Genomic DNA, 21,633 nt, shown 5'->3' on the forward strand with positions numbered 1-21,633 from the left:
AGGGGGTTCAAGAAATGTGGAGTTTCTGTCGCAATCAATGGCTCAGAAGACAATGAAATAAACATCAAAGATTTGGAAGATTATGAAGTTGAGAGTGATGACGATGATCCATTTGTATCCTCAGAATCAGAAGATGGCAGTGAGAGTGATCGTTCCAGTGATACCTGCAGCTCTGATGACTACACAATTGTTCTCTCTTCAGAATCTGATGACGATGATTCACAGACCTTTCCAAAATTGACTGTTCCATTTGATTTGATTACTAATCAAGAGCGCTTTCCACCATTTGCTGGTGGTTTTATTAACTTACTGGAAGTGAGGGACACACCTGACGAATATTTTACTATCTGAATGTGATGTGATGGTGCCAGGTGTTTAATTTACTGTCTAACAAATACATGATTGTATAATTGTATTGTACATAATATTATTGATTTACAAATCCATGATTCAATTTACTTTTGATCATATCAAACAGTCAGCTTCTTGTACAGTTATTTTCCAATCGGTCTTTGCACAATCCAGCGTTTCTCTAATTTCTTGCGCAGTTTTCCAATTAGCTTCTTCTTCGTGCAAAAAGTGTAATGACACGGCACAACAAATCCAATTCCCCGTCTTCTATGTCCAGTAACTTCGGAGGATACAGTTCCATCATGCTCAATGAAGTACCAAACGAGGTGTGATATTTCATGAGGAACATGTCCTACAATTTCGCCTGTCTTTATTACAGCTACAGCAAAGCAATCTTCATCATTGTGTGCTTCCTGTTCCACATGAAGTACTTCACCTATAAAAGGAGTCCAAATATTTTTATAAACATGGTGACCACGTATAACACAATCCATGTGAAACGAATCCATGACCAACGCGGATTAAAGCGCATGCATTGGTTATTAAGCGTATGTGCTTAACAAGTATATATTAATTGAAACATTTTTTTGCTGAGTTTTATTAGGCGGATGCGCTTAACAACCAAACTCTACGGTAATCTAACCTTTCTTATAACTCTGTTACCATTTCCTAAAGTGTTTTAAATAAATCCGGAGGATAAATACTGCTTTCAGCTCCCAACATCAGAGCTCCAACCTCGGCCCTAACACTTCGTATATAACTCTAATAAATTCGGGCAGTTACTCATGTGTGACAGCTGGTATGAGCAAGCATAGCACAAAGAACTTCTAGTTTTTTAGCGATTGTGTAGTGAAGTGTATTTGATGGTAGTTTAGCTCAGTTAGATTATTCTGGAGTGAATAGTCCTATTTAAAGATCGCCCAGAGGATCAGCGCCATCGTGATTGTGTTCTTTACGAGGTAAGGAATGTATATTAAAATGTTATAGAGGCCATAAACAATAATAAAAAGTTTGAATGTGATTTTTGTTTATTCCATTATTCGGCTATTCCGTGGAATACAGGTTCCCTAAATGAATTGAAAGCTTTGTCAATACTTCAATTGTCACCTTCTTTGCTGACATCAACAAAGACCATTTCTATAATATATAAAGAATCTAAACTTTTGTGATTCCTGAAACAGTATTTCATTAATGTGGATTCCCTTACTTCACTGAACATAAGAACATCTTGCAGCAAATGTTGTGGCTAGATGATGCAATCATCATTGCAGGCCAGAAATTACTGAGGCATCAATTTCCTGATATCAGTGGATCCACAGTGGCAGTTCCAGTCAGGAGGTGTGATGTTCTACCTGCTGGTGCCATTCACATCGTACACAGTCAATCAAACCACTGGGTATGTATAAAAGTAAATGAGAACAAGTCATCTGTAAACCTGTACGATAGCAAGTACTCAAACATACCATCCCAGTTGTAGATTTGATTCTTGATATCACCAACTATGAAGGAGATGTAGCTACCATCAAGAGCATGAAAATACAAGGGGTTGTACCAGTGGACAGATCCGTACGTCCTGAAGGGACGAGGAGGGTTGGCCAGGGTAGACATTTCCACAAGTTGAGCTCACCCCACTTTAATCCCTTTAGCAGCTGCCCACTCTTTAAATTCCCAATCATATACGAGCCACTATCAGCCACCCAGATTTGGAGTACTACATGGAGGTGAGCAGCGAGGCCTGCCGCTTCCTCTTTGGATCCTGCTGGGGTAGACAGGAGGACTGCCATGAGCATGGCGTAAGCCTGCAGTCAGCTGCAGAGGTCAATAATAGTTGGAGATTTCCTGGGAACCTTGCTCACAATGTAGCCTTCCACGATTGACGAGCCTTCACGTGGGTCGGATCCTCCAACAAGCTGGGCTAGATTCACAAGTTCTCAGCATCTTCTCTATGAGTCTTGTGGGAACCAAGGGAATACCCTCCGAGACTACTAGGCAATGGTCTATGGAGAGCTGAGAGAGGACCGACAGGCTGCTCACAGGGGGAAATAGGAGTCCCCATGCTGCCAGTAATGGTTCAACTGGGAGAAGTCACCTGAACAAAGCAAATAGCAGAGATAATGGCAGCTCTATTGCATTGCAATAGTGTGCTGCACTGAGCAAACAAAGAAATTTATATGACAGATATGATTAGTTACCACACCCCTTTTTTCAGGGCCCCTTTGGAGAATACCACTGGCTGGATGATGGTCTTGTACTAAAACTAGCAGTAATGCACTACGAAGGAAGAGACAGATAGTGCACTGCACCAACATCAAGGGTACATGAACAACAGAAACAACAATGGTCAATATTCGATAGTTACCTGACAATGTAGGTGGGGCTTGCATCCTAGTGGGAGTAGCAGTGGAGGACAAAGGTTCCTAAATGAAGGTCTCGGCTGTTGTAGGATTCCAGCCACCACCGTGGCAATGTTGGACAGGTCATTCTGGGAAAGACTCAAACAGACAGTGGACGATGTGGGAGGCTGTAATACTGGCGCAGACACTGGTATCACCGTGGCAAGGGGGGGAAATGGAGGTACTGGGACTACGTAGTGGAACTGAGGCCGGAACCACTGGAGCAGAGATGACAGAAACCACTGGATGTGGATAACTGAAGGTACAGAAGCTGGAGCCACTGCATGCAACTGCGACGAAACTACAGTAGCCAGATGCTGATGACCAAGTTCATACACTTTCACACAGAGCAAAGACACAAGCTGTTGATACACTGAGCAGAGTCCAGAAACAATGAGTTAATTATCCCACTTGCCCCCAATAACCACATTCCATCAAGTGCAAGAGGTTTGAATAGAATGACAACAAAGGGGAGAATGCATGGATTAGATGCGTTAACACTCTTTAACCTGCAGTTAAACTTGTATGAATGAGTTGGAAGTATAGAAAATGGTGGGGAATACTAGTATCTGTATATGGATCCCAATTCCCTCAAGCAGGTAATATGTAGTCATCTGATTGCCACACCCATGTGCCCATGTGTGCCTACAGCATGACATCCACAGTCACTTTTATGGATGTAACTAACACAACCACCAGACTTCACACAAATACCAGACTTCACACAAGTACCAGACTTCACACAGCCAACAAGTTGCACAGAACTAAACAAAAGCCTGTATCTGAGATATCAGACAACATTGACAAAAAACACATCTTGTACATATCTAATTCACTTCACAAAGAAAAGTTTTCTGCAGGCTGAAGCTGCATCCATGTTGCTACATGTATATGTACATAAGTTTCCTAGCTGTGTGTCTCCTACAAATCAAATATGAGACACAAGGGTGATACATATATCATACAGTGAAACCTCACTTAGTGGCCACTTCATTAAGAAGGCCAGTGGCCACATACTGTAGGACCAAACTGGTAAAACTCACACCCCATTCACACTACCTTCAAACCCTGGTATAGCACGGCACAGCTAAAAACAAATTGCACTGTGAATCAATCGAGCTGTGCCAAACCGGGTCCAGCATAGCACAACAAGGAGAGGTAGACTGGTATGTATTGGCCCGGGATAGGATACAGTGTGAATGTATTGTGAACTAGACAACTCAGGCTAACAATATAACTTGCTTCTGTTGGTCACAGAACAAGTATATTCTACACTCTAAAAACTGTTCTTCAAAGTGGTTATGATGTATTGTAGTTCTGCTTGACTTTGGGACAGTTACGCTCTAACAATGCGTTAATATTCCTGAGCACTCACTAGCTGCGGCTATAACATTGTACGACTTATTTCAGCTGGTTCTATGTTTCCTCACTACAATCCTAGTGCCTTTTATTAAGCGTCAAAAGCTTGTGCACTTGTTTTAGCTAATTATTATTTGGCGCTCGCACTATTGAGCTTGTGTCAGATGCAGTAGTGTGAACAAGTGCTAACCCAAGTTCAACAACCCTAGTTGAAAATGTTCAGGCTAACCCTGTATAGTGTGAATGGGTGTAACACAATATTCTCTTAATAGGCCAGCTGAACAGACAGTCAATGTATTACTGCAAAAGTTGCTGCTCCTGAGTACCTGCCAAAAGCTATGCCAATAGTTTTAGGTATAGTTAATTGCTTGGTATAATTCAGTCACCATTATAATGAACTACATTAGAGCAATAATATACAGACATCAATCCTCGTGGACAATGAATCATGATGGAAAAAAAGAGCTAATTTTTGGGGAAAAGACACTTGTAGAAGCTGTTGATGATGGTTATGTACAATAGGATTGTGTGCCTTAGACATGACATGAAGTGACATGAGCATTGATTCACACGTATGTGGCTTAAAATTAATCATTCTTGTTCAGAAATCCTGGAAACCATCTTTGTAACTGGTTACGTTGGTTACAAGGTAACGCATGCTCATAATTGTTCTTTGTAGTAGTTACAACTGTGTATGTCTTTCCACTAGAACAACATATCTAATTGATCAACATTGGGAGCCAAAGATACAGTGGTATCAGCCGTCTTCAAGTTAACTACCAAGAGAGCTACAGATATTTCAGTTAGATGAAGCTGGTATGTGCACCAAATCAGTCAGGTTTACACTTTACAGCTAGACTGAACCAGGCTGTGCAGTTGTGTAGTTGTGATGGATGTGAACAAAAAACAATATTAAGTCAGGCTGTGTACACACAAGAGTACCATTAAAGTCTTCCTCCATAACTACCGGTAAATATTCCTTCACTGCATAATCAAGTTGTCACTTGGATAAAGACCTATTATACAGCATCCTTTACTGCAGAGTTGTACACCACCAGTTTCTTGCTTGGGGGGGGGGGTCAGCCTGGTTACTGAGAGGTCCCACACTTGATGCACGGGAAGGGACCTGCTGCCACTGTTGTTTCCTTGAGCATGAAACTTTACCTCCACTGGTCCAGCAATCCAGCTAAACCGGCTGTATTTCTATAAATATAAGCTGCAAGAAATTTCATGAGTTAAATTTTTGAGTAAAAAAATTTTCACCTGTGTCCTCAAGCGACAAAAATTTTTTAACAATGAATAACGTAACTTTATTATGGCTTTTTTGTATATAGGAGAAGCAGAATGACAAGCAGTGGAACTGAAGTGTGGCATCTCCGTTCCATGGAGGTGCTGCACCCCAGATTCAGAAGTTATCCGTCAGCACAAATCAAGCAATGGACTGGAGTGGAACTGCTGTAGCTAGAAGCTTATTCCATGCAACTTGTATATTTGCGTATATACAAGTATAAGAAAAAAAATGGAACTTTAAACTAGATTAGGGACAGTGTATAATGCTGCAATAAAATGTACTGAAACAAGCTGGATCGGAGTAGTACATAATGTCCAAATACTGTGAAACAATAAGAAGTGAATATCCCTACTGAGCTACATTCTCTTACACTTGTTTGTGAATTATTTTGCAAGCTCATGACCACTAAATATCTACTGAGTTATTCACAGCACTATTATACTAGATTATGACTCATACAATAACAACTGATCAGTGGGCGTGGCTCTACATAAGCCTGCAGACAATAATGGACATGGATTCGTGCATACCTACGGACTGATGAATGGGCATGGCTACCATATGTCTACAGACAGTAATTTACATAAGTGGGTGTGGCTCATGAAAGAAGCAGAGCTACGCTATGATGTGTAGTAACACGTCCACATTTAATTTAGCACGTGTGGTCAGACCCAAATAATTTGTAAAGCAGGACCTGGATGACCCGACTCGGCTTAACATTGTTACTAAATAAACTATATTTATTGAATTACACATTGCTATATAGTTCGCCATGAGTTGCTCTCTCTGATTGATATCAACAGCGAGTCACATATGCGTGTTTTTGGTGCAACCGGCGACCACGTGTATTCGAATAGTTTGATGCAATATACACTGGTATGGAAGCCATACTGTAGTCTATTAACACTCAGCGGTAGAACCTTGACTGATGGCCATGGTAAAGAAGGATAAAAGGTAAGACAATAGCGCAAGCATTGTATGCTTATCAATATACCAAAGGTTTTTTCTTAAGTGAACTAGAAACGTTTCTGTGAAAAAATTAGGGCTGTAGTTGTAGCCACTTTTCCGCTATGCTAGACTGAAGGCATCAGGCAGGCAGGCAGTAGAAAATTCTGTTGAATATTTTTTTTCCCTAAATTCTGTAGCAACTTGACGCAAACGTTTCGGGTCGATCTGAAGACACTTTTGGGCTTGGTTTAATCCAACCAATACTGTCATGTCGTCGTGAGGAAAAATCATGGCAGGTTTTTGGGTTATATTATATCACAGATCACTCCCACACCTTTGATGTCCCTAATATACGTACAGTACTATTGCACTGTATGATACGTCATTTAATGTGTCCTATAGTAGCTGTCTATCACGGAATGGCATCATTACCAATGCTATCGCTTGTGCGGCAAAATAGACGAAGACAGTTCTCCTCTAGGATGAAGGAGGCCCTTGTTTTTAAATGACTGCAGCAAAGACATATGCTTGACATGCCAACGGCCAAGCCTCGATCCAGGTGGCCAGATAGCAGTTAGCTGACTTCATCCAACCTCTCTAATATTACATTGGTAAAAAATTTTCGTGTAATTAATTTTCGTCAGATGCTAGCTTCAACTAAATATTTTTAACAGTTTATAAATATAGAAATATGGTATCATATACAGTATGTTCAGTACAATTCAGGGCACAGATAAAGAATAGCCTACTTGGCTGATGTTGTCATCTCTGTAAAAATAAAAATTATTTTTAAAAACTCTACAGTACGTGATGGTAAATGGGTGTGTCATTCACACATGTATTGTCAAGTTGTAAAATACTGTAGGTATATTTGAAGCCAGTTGGTGTACCAGTAAATCATTACATACAGCTTTCAGTTTCAACATTGTCTGGGTAAAATCGCCACCAACAATTTTATAAGATTGGTAGTGAATTTGGCGATCACTCTGACTTTATCTGTGGTGAGATTTCTACTTGAATTTCTTGTGCTTAGGCTCTGAAATGCCACAGCAATTGTACTGTCATCCTAACACATAATGATGAAAATCTATCAGGACAATGGAACTTTTATTATTCTTCTTGTATTCTATACTTGTGCAACTAACACATGAGCACATCAAGGCATGATCACACGCTTACAATTTAATGAAGCATATTGGATTGCACTGACACTTCGGCATTTAGAATAGTACTATCACATTCAAGTATTGTCATTGTAAAATAAAGAATGTCTGTTCTATTAGAGTAGTAAATTGTTAAAGATATAGTGTATGTTCCATTCGAGTGCTTAGTTGGTCAAAGTCAACAGCCACATTGTCATGAAAGGGATTAGTGCAAAGTTGATAAAGTTAGGATTATCAGCTGTGCTGCTACCTTACATAGTAAAGAATTGGAATCAAATATGTACATATATGGACATACAGTGCCTGTACACAACATACAGTGCAATAATATCTAACACTGTATAGTACTGTAACAAATGATAGTGTGGAAGTTAAATGCTGCTTAAATTTTAGCATTTAACAACAAAGACCACCTCAGACATGAGGACATGTGTTCAACACATCAATCCAGCAAGAACAGCACTGTTGTAGAGAGCATGGCTGATAACTAAAAGGATAACTTCATGAGAATGACAGATATTGCTCGGAATTGCAAATGCATCACCATGTCAACAAATCAAACCGGCCTTCAAGGATATTGTAATCAAAAGAGTGCTGTCCACGACTCCATGGTACATCCTCACTCAGTCTTGGGTGATTGGTTGGTTCAAACATTGACCGTGTGGTTAAAACAAGCAAAAAACTAAACCTCTTTATAATACACAAAAAGGAAGAGTTCCATTACACTTCCACACAATCACATGTTACAATACTATACAATGTTAGACACTCTCATATTATTAACTGTTGGTACAGGTATTATCTACCTCTAATAGAAAGTAGTAGTCTCTGTTAGTGATGGAGAACACCTTGAAACAAAATGGATGGTTCCTTATAGGTGCTGCCATTACAGAAACTTCTTCACCCTATAAACAGACATTTGTAATAAATAAATACAACCACCAGTTATGTGAACTGTTTGTGTCTGATTGTGTAACTACGTATATAGGTATATGTTTGTACATCACATTACATGTGTGTTGATGTTGATAAAGACTACCTACAGCTGCACAGAGGTGTAGGAAGATATTAAACTTATGTGGTGCCTGAGTTTTCATCTGTAGGACTTGATACAGCTTCCTGCTGAGTTACTCATATCCCCAGTACCCCAGTAATCTGTGGACCCCAATTGTAGCAGGAGCATAGGAAGCATGGGTGCTTGAGCAACCATAAATGTTTCTAACCAGAATCAAAATCACTCATCCTTCCTTTTCTAACTTGCCAGTAATTCCATCTGCCTTGATCTGGCTTCAACCATAGTCCATAGGCGTAAACAAGCGTGTGGCACAATTGCATTAAAATAATAGAATACTAGTCTGCCTTATCAAAGATCAAGATACTCTAATAGAGCAGTCATATACCGTAATAAAATAGTCAAGAGCAGTTATAAGCAGTCATTTAACTGTTTATCCGTTAATATCAAATTGCTGATTCCATTGCTCAGCAAAAGTACCATTTTTAAACGTGATCAGAAATTGTTTGTAGACAAAAATCTTATTGGTATCCTAGAAATCACCCATTTTTCAAGAAGACAAAAAATTAGGTCATGCGTTTCACCTGATAGCATCAGTGAGTGTGTGTGTATGTGTGTGTGTGCGTGCATGCGTGTGTGTGTGTGTAGTGTAGTGTAGTGTAGTGTACACAAGCATCCAACACATTTACAAGTATTTACATACATCAATGTGTCCTTTATAATAATATCTTGACTCTTTCTTGTCCCTCTTCAACAGTAGCAATAACTTCTCAAACACAATCACATATCTCAACCCTTTGAAACCGATCACCTTCAGGTAATCCTACAAGAACAAGTGATATAACGTAACATCCTGTAGACTACCATCTGTTTTGTGTATTGTACCAAATCATTAAAGAAACACTAACTGGATAAAAAGCAGAGGCTGTACTAACAGCTTAACACTGTTATTACAATTTCAGTAGTTTTATTAAGTGTGCACTCGTTCTAGCTCATCTTTCAGCATTGGAACGAACGTGTTGATAAGTTACTCCGATGGCACCTGCCCTTTGAGAGTAATAAGGGTCTGATATGCTTAGTACAACGCTTCCACTACTATCTGATCCCAAGTTGATACCAAGACACGTTCAGAAATTAAAAAAGTTCGGATAATCAAAGCCCATTCATTTATATATAGAGCCTGCTCAACTATTCTAACACCTTAGACAGATTACTCCAATAGAACATTCATTTCCACTGTTCAGATAACCGAGTGTTTGGATAATTGAAGGTTGGATAAATGAGGGGGCATTGTTGTTCCAGAGGAATATAAATTAAAAGAGAATACATAATTAAAATGGTCTTAGTGGATGACCTTTTTACTGATAAGACACGGCACTACCATGGTTACAAAGTTTTGGAGGGGTAAAACTACCTTTGAAGGTTATACTGTACATACAAAACTATTGAAAATTCTGAACCTTCGCTCCAGTATTAACGCATGTACGCACACACACACACACACACACACACACACACACACACACACGTACAAAGAAAATCATTTAAAGCCTCCAGCAGCTATGCACAACACATTTATTGCCACTCAGAGAACTAACACTGGGATGACTGTGGATTACTTGAGTCTAGTGCAGGAAAATCTTCCCGGGGAAGGACTAGTAGGATACTGCCCAGGTCTCATGGAGAGAGAGGCCGTGGAGCTTGAAGTTTCACAATGATCCCAACAACGATAAGAGAGACAAGGACAAATAGGACATGCATGCACAGTGTGCGTACGCATGCGTACACTCACATGTACACTCTCTACACACGCCACACTACACACACACACATACACTGAACTGTACAGTACCTCCAATAATACTTTGCCATAAGAATTTAATCGTTTACCCTAAATAATGAAAAGAGAACAATGAAACACATCATTTACCAAACACTACTACATGCGTACCTTCCATCCCATCAAGCAACTTTGGATTTCCTAGGCAATGAAAATAGTACAAATGAAAAATAAATTATAGCAATGTGGTTATACATGCATAAAACACTCACAACAATATAATCAAAAATACCACACACACACACACACACACACACACACACACACACACTACAAACATACCTGTACTCTAATTGATGCCTCATATACTCGTTGGGTCTCATTAATACCAGCAGCCACACTCATCATTGTAGCATGTGCCTTACACAAATTTGTGTAGCCAGTAAAGTCTGGTGTTAACTTCTTTGTGATGTTCTAGAGATATAGTAACCAACAACAATAATCAGATCACTAGCTAGTGAACACATACATGTGTAATAAAACAAGGTGATATTTTACAAGTTACTGGCACCGAATCTTCTAGAAATAACATAATTATTACAATTCACAAGAGGTTCGTGACAGTAGTTTGTAACCTTTCAAATTTAGCAGATGAATAGGATGTCATATAAGTTCAACCTTGTTTCCAGTAATGTTGAGACAGTCATATATATGAGAAGTTATAAGCTAAAGATGCTTACGTCCTGTTTTGAAACCTGACGACTAACAGTGAAAGAGGAAATGTCAGGTATTATAGGAACTCTATTTGGTGGCTTCAAGTATCAGAAGCCTTCTATACAAGGTGTCAAAACAGGATATTTGTCTAATCACCTTATAACTATTCTAAGTACCATTCCATATATTTTATATCCATTACTCTAATACAAAGTGTACAGTAGTGTGTATGTGGTGTACATACCGCTAACAAGAGATGGTATTTCAAAACTCGCTGAACCGGTTTTATCAGCAGTGCTTGTAGTGGCAGAGCATGATTTAGTGACTGCTGACATTGCTATAGTAACAAGAAAATGAGCATGTGTACAAAATTAACACATGTATATGTATGCACACTACACTATAATACGCACACATGCACACACGCACACACGCACGCACGCGCATGCACATATACAAATGAAGGACACCATTTGACAGTTTATAAATAAGGGCAACATTTGGAACAAATATACAATAATGATAAAATCAGGTCTTGAAGTGAATGTTCACCTTAGCTACATTCCAGAAGTGGCCACTAAGTGAGGATTTCTCTCTGTTACACACACACACACGCGCGCGCGCACACACACACACAAACTGCTCTGATGTTGACATTAGAAGTGATACACTCAGACCTCAATTAGTTGTCACTTCTTTAATAAGACCACCTTCATATCAGTAAGAACAGCAGCCCATAAGCCTTGTGGTATTCATGGGCTGCTGGTAACAAGGTTCCTTGCATTATATTACACATTTACTGTATACAGTTGTGAGGTCTAACAAGTACTACAAAGTCTGGATTTCATCACAACAGGTAGTATTATATTATTATGGTACACAGTTATGTTGCTGATGTTAGTACACCTGTGTAATATGGACATTACTATCATACAGAATAGTAATACTGTATTTTAGGGATCATGGAGGTTTTCACAAAATAATGCATGATAATTGAAGCAAGCTTGAATGAGCCCCACACTGGCAGTAAACAATGGACCATGGTACGAGCGTCACGTTCCCAAACGTTTACATAACGAACACGGAAAGTCCCACACTATTAGTAGTTGATTCAACCATGGTACAAGCGTCACGTTCCCGAGTATTTATGCAATGAACACGGAGAGAGATAACAGTCCGCCATAAACAGCAGCAGAGTGAAAGGTATACCAGGACACAGCAAGATCGGTGTAGATGTCAAACAGAATCTTATAAACAGAGGGAACCAAGGTGCTGTATAAATGGACTGTTGATGGGTACTAAATGATGAATATACATTAAAATATACTTTAGATAGTCAGTGATAAGCTAGCTATACCGTTTTATTTTGAATATGGAGAACAGTCTTGAGAACATGGAGAACAACAGTTAATATATGCATGAACAAACATATGTTCTAATTAAAGTACAAACACACTCACATTAAACACTGTTCATGCAAATACAATTGAACTCCAGCAATACCACAATCCCATCAAGATGGCACATCAGTTTTTACACAACTCAGGCTCACCCCAGCATGCTTTTAGCATCTGTCTAGTATATATTATAGTGACCACAAACCAAGCCCACAAGTACTTTCAGTCAGACCAAAATGTTTCGTTGCTACAAAGTTATTAATACACACACTTCAATTATGGCTAAGGCAATAGGTTTGATTTTTTATACTGTTCAATGTCACTTTAGTCTGACAGATACCTTTTGGCATACCGCATGCGTACAATGTACACATCATGAACTTATTACCTGTGTCCTCCTTTGTGTCCCATTTGCCTTCGCTAACAGTTCAAGGTGTAAATTCATTCTTGCATGTGATATAACATGGATGTATCCAAGTTTTCCGCATTGACTGGATTGATTACAGAGGTACTTCTCATAATATTGTAACACTGTAACAGGATGAACATAGCTGAAAATGAAGCATAATGGAAACTTCACTTTTCAGTGATTGATAGTCAAGTCATGCGGTCAGACGAAAACAATAAGTCTGGCACCATTCTTTCCTTTGATGTAGTACATGTTGGTGTGGGTCCACTAATCATAGCAATATTACAAAACAAACAAGTATAAGGAAAACTTATAAGAGGCTGGGAGGTATACCATATAATATAGCATCAAACTGATTTTCACTTTCAAGCACGAAATGCTGTTAGATGTATTACACTATGAGGGAAGCCAGACAACATTTAATTACACTGTCAGTTATGTGTTGACAGTTTGGTGGTGACCACAAGTCCTGCCAAATGGTAAACTGTGAGGTTTCAGGTTACACTGTAGTGCCTTCCACCCTATCAACTACATAGCAATTAGTAAAATGTATTTATAAGCTGTTAACTATGAGTAACTTTTACTTGTGGTATATAACCAACTTCAGGTATGACCAACTTTGAATATTAGCAGTTGACTTATCACAAACAGAGGTGCACCAATATTACTATTAGCTGCTACAAAATCAATCTGGTCAATATAGAAAACTCGGATACACCCTATCAACTAGGGTGGAAGGCACTACAGTGTAACCTGAAACCTCACAGTTTACCATTTGGCAGGACTTGTGGTCACCACCAAACTGTCAACACATAAGTACCTCTAAAATGTTTCGTTGCTACGAAGTTATTAATACACACACTTCAATTATGGCTAAGGCAACAGGCTTGATTTTTTATACTGTTCAATGTCACTTTAGTCTGACAGATACCTTTTGGCATACTGCATGAGTACAATGTCTTATTACCTGTGTCCTCCTTTGTGTCCCATTTGCCTTCGCTGAAAGTTCAACGTGTCAATTCACTCTTGCATGTGATATAACAGGAATTACAAGGGTGTATCCGAGTTTTCTACATTGACCAGATTGATTACAGAGGTACTTCTCATAATATTGTAATTCTCATAATATTGTAACACTGTAACAGGCTGAACATAGCTGAAAATGAAGCATAATGGAGACTTCACTTTTCAGTGATCAATAGTTGGGGAATACAGTCAGATGAAACAACAAGTTCAGTATCATTCTTTCCTTTGATATGATATGTGTGGGTTTACTAATCATAACAATATTACAAAACAAAAAACAAGTATAAGAAGAATTTTAGTTCAATTAGGGATTGTAGCAGTGCTGGCCTGCTGGGCAGTATACCAGACAATACAGCAGTATTACCATCAAACTAGTATTCACTTTCAACATTGGCATGAATGCCATTAGATGTATTATGCTGTGAGGGAAGCCAGACAGCATTTAATTACACTATCAGTTATGTGTTGACAGTTCAGTAGTGACCACAAGTCCTGCCTAACAGTAAACTGTGAGGTTTCAGGTTACACTATTGACAAAGTGGGACTGTAATCCACAGCTGACATTACATAAACAGGTGTTGCTAGGATATTACTAGAGCACAAGTGCCCATAAATACTGTAGATTTTTATGTATATCAGTATCTGCTGTTTACACATGTTACTGTCCTGTATACATAAACAAGGCCAACATAGCCAATAACTGATAGCCAAATCCAATTATCAGTGCACCTCTATATAATCACAAATAAACAATACCAGCTTAAATTTTTAAAAAGGATACCATGAAATACTGGATACCGGGATATTTCCTCAATACTGGATACCAGTAGTAAAAATACAATACTGTTCAGCACTAGATCACAGATATAAATTGTAGGGGACTACAACTGAATTTAATTCCTACTTTGTTCATGAGTAGGACAAAAGTTATGACAATAAAGGTCATGGGAAACAAGTTGATGTTGTGCTACTTCTAAAAATCAGGCGCCATGCAGCTAGCTAACTCAACTGGAATTAACCATAGATAGTATATGCTACTATGAATTAACCAACTATGTATTTTACAATAACGTAACTAATTCTTGTATTTCGTAATTCATGAAATTTTCGTAATTTGTTCAATTGCGTTGCTATGCACTGCTAAGGAAGCGCTTGTTAAACAAACCACTTTTAACAACATATTACGCACAGAAGTATATTTTAAACTGTTTTATAGTTTGACTATCGTGTTTTTCTCACAAATTCTCTCGACAAAGCCTCAAAGCTGCTCTTCATTTTCGTTCGCATACGTAAGGGATACGCCCCCTTTCAACTCGAAGCGATAGGCTATTCCTGGTAGTGTACGAGGCTTGCACCATTGTTTTTCAGTTGTTAAACACCTGAAAACCTTAAAGGGAAGGTAGTTTACAAAGTCTGAGGAAAGTTGCCACACCCGTATTTCAGTCCGCCGAAAAGAAACCACCTCAGAGCAAAGTTCACCTGTGCAGAAGTTTAATACAGACTTCATTTTGCTTTTACTTCTTCCGTAAAAGCTGCTTTTACTATTATTTAACAATTTTGCTCACGTCGGTGCGTATGGACAAACATAGATAGGTAGATATGTAGATAGGTAGATAGGTACACACACACACACACACTTTTACGAAAACAATTTCAGTAAACCAGGCGTGCGCCTGGTTAAAAAGTTATGTTCATTATATAGTTATACAAAACACACACACAAACAGACTCACCAACATAAAAGTACTGATGTCTGTATCATTGTCTATTAGGTCCTGTAACTTCTGGGAAGCACTAGAGTGGATATGTTCATATAAAGTCTACACATGCTAACTACAATACCATTACCACAATCATATATTGTAAACATCTTAAAACACACAATACACATATTGTACATAACACACAAACAACAAAGCAACCTCACACATACACACAGTGAAATATAAAGACCCTGTATGGAATGGACAAAAAAAAATCAAATTATTAAGACGTCATCCAGGTCAGTACATGTACAGGTGAGACCTCCATTATCCAACCACCAGTGAGTCAGTAAAGTGTTGAGATAAAGAAATTTGTTAGGATAGATGAAGTCCATTTAGTTATATTAGGGATCATAAAGGTTTGGGCTTTTCTGGCCATACCACCCCAAAACCTACCTTCATGGTATCCTGGCAGTATTGGTGAGGTATAACCAAGCCCAAAAGTGATAAATTTCCCTGGAATTTCACTTTCTTTGCTGACAGAACAAGATGCCGGTTCGTCCTTCATGGTAGTGATGCAGATGGCTTCCCTATGTTTGCAAAGGTTGTGATTGGATAGGTTGTAAAGACTTTTTCGCAGTGTTCTCTCTTTGTAACTTTGTGTAATGGACAGAATATTGCTGAAAAAAAGTATAATGGCACTTTTCTTTTCCAGTAATGATTGATAGTTGGAGGGATGTCATACCTGGAATTATTCCTTTTGATGTGGTAAGTGTTGGCTCATTTAAACACACAAGTAGAAGGAAAAATTAAATGTTTGATTAGGGATCAAAGTAGTGAAACAATAGCTAAAGGTAGTGAAAAATGGTTTCCTATACTTGTGTAGATATCGTTTTAGCTAGATAAGTACGTATAAGGATTAAATGTCCACTAGTATAACTGTAGGTAGAGGCATTAATGCTTTTTCCTAGCTTTTTCTTTCTTTCTTTGATCACTAATAATCCAATTCTAGTTTTTCCTTCTACCTGTACTATATGGAGTTGTACTCCAATAGAGCACTAATACTGTAGAACAAGGCATTAAAATATTCTAATCACTTACAGTACATTATAATTGAGGTCATACTATACTAAAGAACACATACTGCATTTTGGGACCATCATCAAGTGTTGAGATTATGAGGTGTCATTATTTTCAAGCTTTATGGAATTAAAAACATATTGTTTTAGTTGAAATCAAGTCAATATTTGACAATCAAATATCTTGACCTCGATCATGAGTACTACCACAGACCTTATGATAGTAATCACACCTTCAAACAAAACTCGTCATAATGAAACAGGCCGTAAATTTTAATATCGCTAAGTATCCTAAACGCGAGATCAAAGTCCTTGTGACAAACACCTGCTATAGGTATTAGGCACTCACTACACAACAAACACACACCACACACACACACACAGACACGCACATGCACACACACAGTGCACTACACTATGCTACACTACTACAGACAGACAGACACATACAACACACATACAACACACATACAACACACACAGAGGCTCACGTAGGGAAGTTTCTGCAGTAATGCTCGTACTGGTAAAAGTTGCTCTCCTAAAAGGATAACACAAAAAGCAATATGTGTACACATGTTAAAAATGAAGATGTGACTAATGAAGTGTAAACACTAAATTGATATAGGAACACATTTGTGAGGAATCTTCAGTTATTTGATTCATAACAACAAAGCTTCAATATTATTACCAATAAACTTGTAAGAGGAAACAATGTTGCAAATAAGATTAAATGTCACATAGTTCTTTTTTTATTTCATACCTAATTATTTGTCTGTGAGGAAAACCATTCTATATGGCATTTCTCCAGCAGTCAGGATGTAACCAAATAATGGATTTATAAAAAGGAAATGTGGGGTAATGTATATTCAAAGCTTTCAAAGTTTTTCTTTTAACACATTTGTCTGTAACATAGAGTGCAATGGTATTGTAGTCATTCAGCAGCCATAACAGCAGTAAATTTAGAAGGCAACATCTAGATCTTATGGAAGTCATTTCTTTAAATGAAATTTAATCTCAAAAAGAATTCCTGTTTTTACAGTCCTAACATTAAACTTAATGGAAGGTTCATGTAACATGTCTGAAACATGTGCAACGTTTCAACATCAAGACAAAATTACAAACATACAAATCTTCAAAACTCAAGCTCACAATCACACTTACATGTTGTAGGAACACATCACCATAGTCTGATGGTTGTGTCCTGTAGTACATCAAGTCTCTGAAGAGGAGCCTGTAATTGGAAAGAGCTTATCATTAGGATGTGCTTATAACTAGACCACACAAATACAGTATAATGTTTGTACCATTGTACTGTAAACACATCTTGTATGTACAAGTGTGTTGATAAAAACAAACTCTCAACAGCTGTATTACCACATGCCACACTGGATATAATTTTGTGAGTTGCATTAACCCCCCCCACTGGGGTAGGACTAAACGTGTAGTAACCCAGCAGGAAGTGCTGTATCAAGTACCCTAGTGTACCCCCTCACATAATCCTGGATCTGTCCCAGCTTTGTCTACTTGTTTCCCAAAGTGCGAACTGGGATTTGATGTTCCTGAGCTTTTACCTGTAGGAGTATGTATATGGAGTTGAGGGTCTGTGCCCCTCCAGAAGCTGAAGGTATATCACATGTTTCAGGACTGAAATTTTTGCAGTTTTAAGCACAAATATACTACTTTATAAGTAGACTGGATTGATCAAGAGTTGTATGACAGGGATAAATGACAGTCACGTGTATAGTTCAGATAGCCATGAGTATAAAGAATAGCATACAAAGACTATCTACATTTCAGTTGGAAAAAATCTTAGCAGGCTAAGTGTTCCCCATGCATGGGATAGTACTGCAGGTGGTAGTTTTTTTCTATTCAACAACTATGGAGGATTCTCAATAGTCAATAGTGTCATGTCTGGTGACTGTTCTATTAGAGTATCTCGATCTTGTATAATTTTTTTTAAAAGTTCACCTGATAACCTTTCCCCTGTGTTTGTGTGTGTAGTGTGTGTATATGTTTGTGTGTGTCCGTGTGTGTGCGTGCGTGTGTGTGTACGTGTGCATGTGGTATACACAAGCATCCAAACTATTTACATACATCAATGTGTCCTTTATAATAATATCTTGAATCTTTCTTGTCCCTCTTCAACAGTAGCAATAACTTCTCAAACACAATCACATATCTCAACCCTATGAAACTGATCACCTTCAGGTAATCCCACAAAAACAAGTAATATATTATAACATCCTGTCCAGTTCTAGTAGAATATCATCTGATTTGTGTTCTATGTACCAGCTCACTGGCTAATACAGAGACTATAATAATATCAGCTTATCAATCTGTTGCTACAATTTCAGTAGGTTTCATTAAGTGACTAAGTGATTTTATACATTGTACAATTGTTCTAGCTCATCTTTCAGCATTGGAGCTAACATGTTGATCAGTTAGTCCGGTGGCACCTGCCTTCAGAGATCTGGTATACTAAGTACAATGCTCCCTCTATTATCCGTCCTCCTTGGTACCAAGATATGTTTGGATAACCAAAGCCCTATACAGAGCCCTGTTCAATTACTCTAACACCTTAGACAGAATACTCTAATAGAACATCCATTTCCACTGCTCGGATAACTGAGTATTCAGATAATTGAAGGTTGGATGTATGAGGGGCACTGTATCATAGAGTTGCTCTGGAGGAATGTAAATGAAATGGAACTACATAATTAAAATGGCCTTAATGGATGCCTTTCTTACTGATAAGACATGGCACTATCAATGGTTACAAAGTTTTGGAGGGGTAAAACTACAGTATCTTTGAAGGTTACAGCATTAACACGTACACACATTCAAAGCCTCCAGCATCCATGCACAACAGAGCTATTGCCACCCAGAAAACTAGCACTGAGTTACCTGTGGACCAGCGCAGACAAATCCTCCTGGGAAAGGACTAGTAGAGTCTCATGAAGAGAGAGGCCACGGAACCTGAAGTTTCACAATGATCCCAACAACAATAAGAGAGACAAGAACACGCATGCACACAGTGCACACGTACACACACACACACACACACACACACACACACACACACACACACACACACACACACACACACACACACACACACAATCACATACACTGAACTATACAGTACCTCCAATAATACTTTGTCATAAGAATTTAATCGTTTACCCTAAATAATGAAATGAGAACAATGACACACATCATTTACCAAACACTACTACATGCGTACCTTCCATCCCATCAAGCAACTTTGGATTTCCTAGGCAATGAAAATAGTACAAATGAAAAATATTCAGTAGTATATTATAGCAATGTGGTTATACATGCACAAAACACTCACAACAATATAATCAAAAATCCCCCCCCCACACACAAACACTCACAAACACTCACAAACACACTCACACACACACACACACACACACTACAAACATACCTGTACTCTAATTGATGCCTCATATACTCGTTGGGTCTCATTGATACCAGCAGCCACTCTCATCATTGTAGCATGTGCCTTACACAAATTTTTGTAGCCAGTAAAGTCTGGTGTTAACTTCTTTGTGATGTTCTAGAGATATAGTAACCAACAACAATAATCAGATCACTAGCTAGTGAACACATACATGTGTAATAAAACAAGGTGATATTTTACTAGTTACTATATTACATTTATATGTCATCTAATCTTCTAAAATATAATTACAATTCACAATAGCTCCTTGAGTACAAATAAAAAAAAAAATGTGACTGTCTCTGCACAACTTTCACATGTATTAACACATGTATGTACACTACATTACGCACGCACGCACGCACGCACACAACACATACACACACAACACATACGCACACACACACAACACATACACACACACACACAACATACACACACATACACACACACACACAACATACACACACACAACACACACACACACAAACACAACATACACACAGACACACTACACATACACACACGCACATACACACACAAAACACACATACACACACACAACATACATACACACACACAACACACATACACACGCACACAACACACACACACAACATACATACACACACACAACATACATACAAACACACAACACACAGAGACATGCACACACACACACAACACATACACACACACACACAACACACATACACACACACAACACACAGAGACACACACACGCACACACAACATACACACAGACACACTACACATACAAAAGCAGTACACCATTATCAGTGTTGGGACAGTTACTTTTTAAAAGTAACTAGTTATATATTACATATTACTTGCAACTGAACTATTTAGTTACAGTTACATATTACCCATACAATAAAGTAACTATAATAATATTACATATTATATTACTTTGTGTCCACAGCCTTAAGCTGTCATGTGTGAAACTACCACCTTATCATGTGCCATGATGACGTTGTTGGGCAATGCGCAAATCTTGGTTATAAGCAAGAAGCTGGTGAATGAGCTTCATTCAGTAGGCCTCATTACTTCGTTGTGGCTAGGCATTACTCAGTGGATTACTAGAGATTAGTAACTTCGTTACTTGTAGTACAGTAGGACCTCCATTATCTGAACACCTATGTGCCAGCTGAATCACAAAAGTGTTCAGATAAGTGAATTTGTTCAGATAAATGAAGCCCATTGATTTATATACAGAGCTCTGTTGAATTACTCTAATAGAACATACACCTCTGACAAAATATCCTAATAGAACAGTCACCGCTACTGTTTGGATAATCAAGGTCCTACTGTAGTAATATTATGTAATATTAGACTTGTAACAGTAACTATATTACCTAGGTAACGTGTTACATTTGTTAGTAAAGTAACTTGAGTTATATTACCTGCTTTTATAGTGTATTTCGTTATATTACTTAGTTACCACAAAAGTAATAATATTACATAATGCGTTACCCCCAACACTGATCATTAGAGAGTTAAACCTTATAAATAATGGCACCG

General features: G+C 38.3%; 1 protein-coding gene across 1 annotated transcript in view; it reads right to left on the minus strand.

Moving 5' to 3' along the window:
• LOC136246654 (uncharacterized) overlaps positions 1 to 18,135 on the minus strand; it is a 33,207-nt gene extending 15,072 nt beyond the window's left edge. Inside the window, exons 1-10 of the mRNA XM_066038184.1 lie at positions 18,119 to 18,135; positions 17,787 to 17,856; positions 17,117 to 17,163; positions 15,577 to 15,637; positions 11,256 to 11,348; positions 10,640 to 10,771; positions 10,469 to 10,498; positions 10,370 to 10,408; positions 9,221 to 9,340; positions 8,312 to 8,410 (exon numbers count right to left, since the gene is read on the minus strand). Of these exons, the coding sequence (XP_065894256.1) occupies positions 8,312 to 8,410; positions 9,221 to 9,340; positions 10,370 to 10,408; positions 10,469 to 10,498; positions 10,640 to 10,771; positions 11,256 to 11,348; positions 15,577 to 15,637; positions 17,117 to 17,163; positions 17,787 to 17,856; positions 18,119 to 18,120 (693 nt within the window). The 5' untranslated portion in view covers positions 18,121 to 18,135. The remainder of the gene's footprint in view (positions 1 to 8,311; positions 8,411 to 9,220; positions 9,341 to 10,369; positions 10,409 to 10,468; positions 10,499 to 10,639; positions 10,772 to 11,255; positions 11,349 to 15,576; positions 15,638 to 17,116; positions 17,164 to 17,786; positions 17,857 to 18,118) is intronic.
• Between the last annotated feature and the right edge of the window lie 3,498 nt (positions 18,136 to 21,633).

This window comes from Dysidea avara, chromosome 2 (genome assembly GCF_963678975.1).
Source record: "Dysidea avara chromosome 2, odDysAvar1.4, whole genome shotgun sequence".
Taxonomy (NCBI): Eukaryota; Metazoa; Porifera; class Demospongiae; order Dictyoceratida; family Dysideidae; genus Dysidea; species Dysidea avara.